Below are 5,128 nucleotides of genomic sequence, written 5' to 3' on the forward strand. Positions count from 1 at the left end.
CATCCCTGGTCTAACATCCTTAATTTCTTTCCTAGACATTTAATTTTGACATTCCAGGTGTGGTTGGTGGGTGTGCGATGGTAGAGGTGATGGCCATTAAGGGTCTCACACAGAACAAAGTAACAAATGGACACAAAGACCCTCCAGACCCAGGGAGAAGTCTGTAAAGTCAACAGTGTTCAGGGTGATGTGAGGGGCTGACCTTATAAATTCTATGTGGTTTTGTGTCTGTTCTATGTGCTTTATTATTTAGAAACAGTATGTGAAGGATGGGTTGAAGTTTTCAGAGATCACAGTTCACACATTTCAGATTAAGAACCTGTGTGGTAACTGGCAAGGTGAATGTTGAAAGTAAGATAATAACAAATTAGAGAGACTAGCGAGTGTTGCACTTTTAAATATACAGTTCTGCAGAAAGGGGCACCAGCATAGAGAAAGGGCAAAAATGGCTGGTGCACTAATTTGATACAGGACAGTAGTTTTAGAAATCCTGATAGAGAAGGCCTGGAGAGCTGGCTCAGCAGTTTCGAGCACCAGCTGCTCTTCTAGAGATCCTGATCAATTCCCAGCATCCACAAAGCAGTTCATAACCATCTATGGGATCCGCTGCCTTCTGCTGGTGGGTGTACAGATATACATAAAAACAAAACAAAATTGATATACATAAAATACTTTTTTTAATTTAAGGTAAAAGTCCCAATTGAGAGAAATCCCCGTATTTCCATAGGCTGGAATTTGCCCCCTTCTTGGATTCTCCATCTCAGTTGTTTTAGGGCACTAAGCCTAATCCAGTTTGGACTAGTTTGGAGCTTGAGACTCCTTTTTCTAAAAATGGGCTCAGTCACATAGCTTGGAACTTTCCACTTCTAGAGTTCTGATCCAAGCAGAGAATGCTAGCCCTCCTGTTGACCTGTAACTTAGTGCTGAGCATACAGTACTGCAAAATGGGCCGTAATGATTTTTTACAGTGAATAGCTTTCCAGATAAGACCATTACTCCTTTTCTACAGTCCCTGGTAGGCTGACAATAAAGTCAAGCCCAATTTAGAATTTCTTACTTACAAGCTCATTATTAAACATTACTCTACCAGTACACCATTTATCTTTTGAAGGTTTCTTGCCTAAAATTTACATGTGTGTCTTTATGGCCTGATTTACAATAATACAAAAGCACAATTTAGGAAACTATAGATTATTATAATGCCTTCCAAATCCAGGTAAAAATGACTTATATAGAAAGCAACGTTTACCAACTTTTTCCATGTGTATGAAGTGGCCATGTTGCTCTTGTGTGCTTTGCCACTTTTAGGCTGTTGACTGAAACATGACAAACTTACATTAATAACAGGTGTGTAATTAAATGAAATAATTGAGGAAAAAATTTGTAGACTCCTGTGGCCTCTTCCCATTTGCCTGTGAAGTACATTCTACAATGGCACAGAGTATGCAGAATTTTTAGGAGTACCCTTTGCAACCATACCTGTAGAAAGAAATAATCAAAGAGCATGTTTGTGGAAATGAAGAAGAGATAAAGTCATGTCAGTGATGGCTTCTGCTCTGTTAGAATGACCTTGAGAGTTATCTAATGACCTTGAGAGTTATCTGAACTGGGCTAAAAGCAGTGATCAGGACTTTACACTGTGTGTGTGCACATGTATGGTATGCATGTCTTCGGTACACATGTATGCATGTGCATTGTGGAGGCCTGAGCCTGACTTTTGGGTGTCTTTCTTGATTGCCTTTTTCCTGTATTTACTTACCTGAAGTTCAGTTGGCCAGGTTCTATAGCCTTCTCTATCCAGGGTTTCTCTGTCTCTGCCTTCCCTAGCACTGGTATCACAACACCTACTTTGGTTCTTGTGTGGGCTCTGGGGGTCTTCATGCTTGCACGGGAAACACCATCCACTGAGCCATCTCCCCAGCCCAGGCTTTGTCCTTGTGGTCGTCAGTCACTGAAGGGGCTGCACTGGGAGGAGCTTGATTTTTGGTGAGTTCTGAGATGAGCTTTGCCTGGCTAAGGTTTCCCACAGCTTGGTCTACATGAGGCAGCCTAGTACATGCTTGCCTTTAAAGAGTAAAACTCCCTAAACTAAAATTGAATCTTAAATTTGAGTACATTTTTTTAAATGAAAGAAATCTTTTGGTGTAAGTAGACATGTAGATAGTGCCCTTGGTGCCTCAGGAGTCAGAAGAGGTTTTAGTCTAGAGCCATTCTCGTCCTTTGCAACTTACTTAAGTGATTAAATGAAATTAAGTGATCTGAAATTTTAACCAAATCGGAAGTTCTGGTGCTTTATTTACTGAGGAAAAGAGGAAGTCGACTCTAATGAACATAAATTTTAAAACTCTAGGTTTCCTTCTGGCCTATAGAATGCACATGAAAGCTGGTCATTTTGTTTGATTGGTTTTGTTTTTTCGAGACAGAATTTCTCTGTATAGCCCTGGCTGTCCTGGAACTCACTCTGTAGACCAGGCTGGCCTCGAACTCAGAGTGCTGGGATCAAAAGTGTGCACTACTACGGCCCAGCATGAAAGCTGTTTTTTGAAAGGCATAATGTGTTCTGAATTAAAAAAAACAAGGATCTAACTGTTCAACATCATTTAAACTGGGTTGCTTTTTTAATCTCCTTAGGACAAGTAGCTTGAAGATGGAAGGTATAAAGAAATTATGGGGTAAAGAGGGCTATCTCCCCAAGAAGGAGAGTGGAAGTGGTGATAAACCGGAGGCCCCGCATGTTCCTGCAGAGGGTGCAACAGTGGAGAATATAGACCAAGCCACGACCAGGAAGGACCAAGCTCAAGGCCGTACCCCTTCTACAGAGGAGAAAGAAAAGCAGCTGTTGGCATCATCACTGTTTGTTGGGCTAGGACCAGAAAATACAATCAGTTTGGTAAGTTATCTATTACATTCCTGTAAGAATCCCTATGCCATCTGCTGGTACCAAGAACTGGATTTCATCTCTGCATGGTGGGAAATGTCTCCTCTAGCTCTCACAGCATCTCACAGCAGCATCTTCCAGCTCTGGGGCTGCCGCTAACATAGTAATGTACCACTGAGGGGACATACCCCATCCCTTTGAGTATGTTTTTCTCTAAAGTCCAGTCTGCTAATGGAAGGCCCCGACCCACATAAATGAACAAGAACGACCAGGGTGGACGGGGGAGTTCTCTGAGGGAAAGGAGCTTGATTGAAGGTTGTTAGTAATAGTAGCTTATCTGTGTGCTTTGTTTGCATAGCACCCCAGACTGTTTAGTGACATCAGTGGTAGCAAATTTGGCAAGTATCACCAACTACAGAATTCTTCCTATCATATTTCCTGGTCAGCCTCTGATATTTAGTTTTTGAAGTTAAACCAATTTTTCTTCTCTGCTTACTAGTGTGGGCCACGAAGTCATAATTATTAGAATATTAAAACCAAGCTGGAGAGATGGCTCAGCAGTTAAGAGCACTGACTGCTCTTCTGGAGGTCTTGCGTTCAAATCCCAGCAACCACATAGTGGCTCACAACCATCTGTAATGAGATCTGATGCCCTCTTCTGGTGTGTCTGAAGAAAGCTACAGTGTATTTATATATAATAAATAAATCTTTTTTAAAAAAAATTATTAAAACTTCTTTGAGGTCAAAAGTAACTTGGGATTCTATAAAATACAGCTCTGGAAACAAAAAACATAGCTTGGTTGTCTAATCTTGTGTTGTACTATTTAGAACCCAAACATTTTTTAGAACTATTACAACTGAATTTTGACCTTTTTCTTAGGTTTTTAAATCAAAAAAGTAAGATTTAGCTGATGGGTGTAAGTTACATGGTTGTCAGAATTACACCTTTTCATCTGAGATTCACTAATCTTTGCTTTGCAGATTCTTACTTTTAATATATTATTCACTTAAAATTATTATATTTTGTTTTTGCAGTTGGGAAAAGCAGATGTTGTGTCTCACAAGTTCAGGAGGAAAGCAAAACTCAATGTGGCCCAAAGTGACCAGACACCCAGTGCTCATACCACTCCCTGCCCCGCCCTCAGCCCTGTATCAGATGTGGCTGGTGGGGATGAGGACGGTCTGAGTGCTGTGGACAGAGGCGATGGGGGGCTCACTTCAGAGCTTTTGGGTCCTGAGTCTCTCTCAGAGCTGCCGTCAGTTGAAAACCTCCCAGGAGTCGGCTTGCCTGCACCTTCTTTGTTTGCTGATGACAGCATGGAAGTCTTTCATCCCCCTTCATCCTCTGCAGCTTCAGCTGTCAAGGAAAGCAGCTTAGCTTCTTTGCTGGAAGAAACTCCTGCGTGCAGGCATTCGGGTCTCATGGAGATCTGTAGTGATGAAACTGTGTCTGTGTCTTCTTACAAAGTCTGGAAGGAGGATTGCCTATTGGTGATTTGGTCAGTCACTAGTAAGCCTGGTTCACAGTTCACAGATGCTCAGTTAGAAATTTCTTCTGTGGAAAATTTCAAGGTAAGACAACGAATAAGATATCATTTCTTCAGTAAATAGCGTTTACCTAGTGTTTCTGCTTTTGGCTCTAGGTCTTTATGAATTTGTTCCATATCCTCCTTTGTTCCTTAAAAACAGAACTCAGGACACATTACTCTAAAGAAACAGGGACTGGAGAAATGGCTCAGTGGGTAAGAACACCAACTGCTCTACCAAAGGTCCTGAGTTCAAATCCCAGCAACCACATGGTGGCTCATAACCAACCATAATGAGATCTGATGCCCTCTTCTGGTGTGTCTGAAGACAGCTACAGTGTATTTAATTATAATAATAATTAAATCTTAAAAAAAAAAAGAAACAAAGGAAGCCCAATAATATCGTATTTGCAAAGGCCATAGATACTATGTAAAGTGAGTGTTTACAGTGCATAATGAAGGTTATAGGTGGCACATGGACACTCCTTTAAACCCATACTCAGGAGAAGAGGCAGGAGGATCTCTGAGTTCCAGGTTAGCATAGGGTACATGGTACATTGAATACATGCATTGAGTCTCACTTCTGTGTCCTACTTCACATATTACATGGTTAGATTCTTCAGCTGCCTGTTTCCTCCTATTGAAAACAAGGTTATTGGGGCTGGCGAGATGGCTCAGTGGGTAAGAGCACTGACTGCTCTTCCGAAGGTCCTGAGTTTGGATC

At 41.4% G+C, this 5,128-nt stretch overlaps 1 protein-coding gene across 4 annotated transcripts in view; it reads left to right on the plus strand.

Moving 5' to 3' along the window:
- The window catches only part of Ap4e1 (adaptor related protein complex 4 subunit epsilon 1), a 71,631-nt gene that overhangs the window by 57,744 nt on the left and 8,759 nt on the right, over positions 1–5,128 (plus strand). For 3 of the 4 annotated variants that reach the window (XM_031371792.1, XM_031371794.1, XM_031371795.1), the window contains 2 exons: positions 2,632–2,890; positions 3,914–4,450. In XM_031371792.1, the coding sequence (XP_031227652.1) occupies positions 2,632–2,890; positions 3,914–4,450 (796 nt within the window). The remainder of the gene's footprint in view (positions 1–2,631; positions 2,891–3,913; positions 4,451–5,128) is intronic. The other variant, XM_031371793.1, reaches the window with a different exon arrangement.

Source organism: Mastomys coucha, unplaced genomic scaffold (assembly GCF_008632895.1).
Source record: "Mastomys coucha isolate ucsf_1 unplaced genomic scaffold, UCSF_Mcou_1 pScaffold15, whole genome shotgun sequence".
In the NCBI taxonomy this organism is placed as follows: Eukaryota; Metazoa; Chordata; class Mammalia; order Rodentia; family Muridae; genus Mastomys; species Mastomys coucha.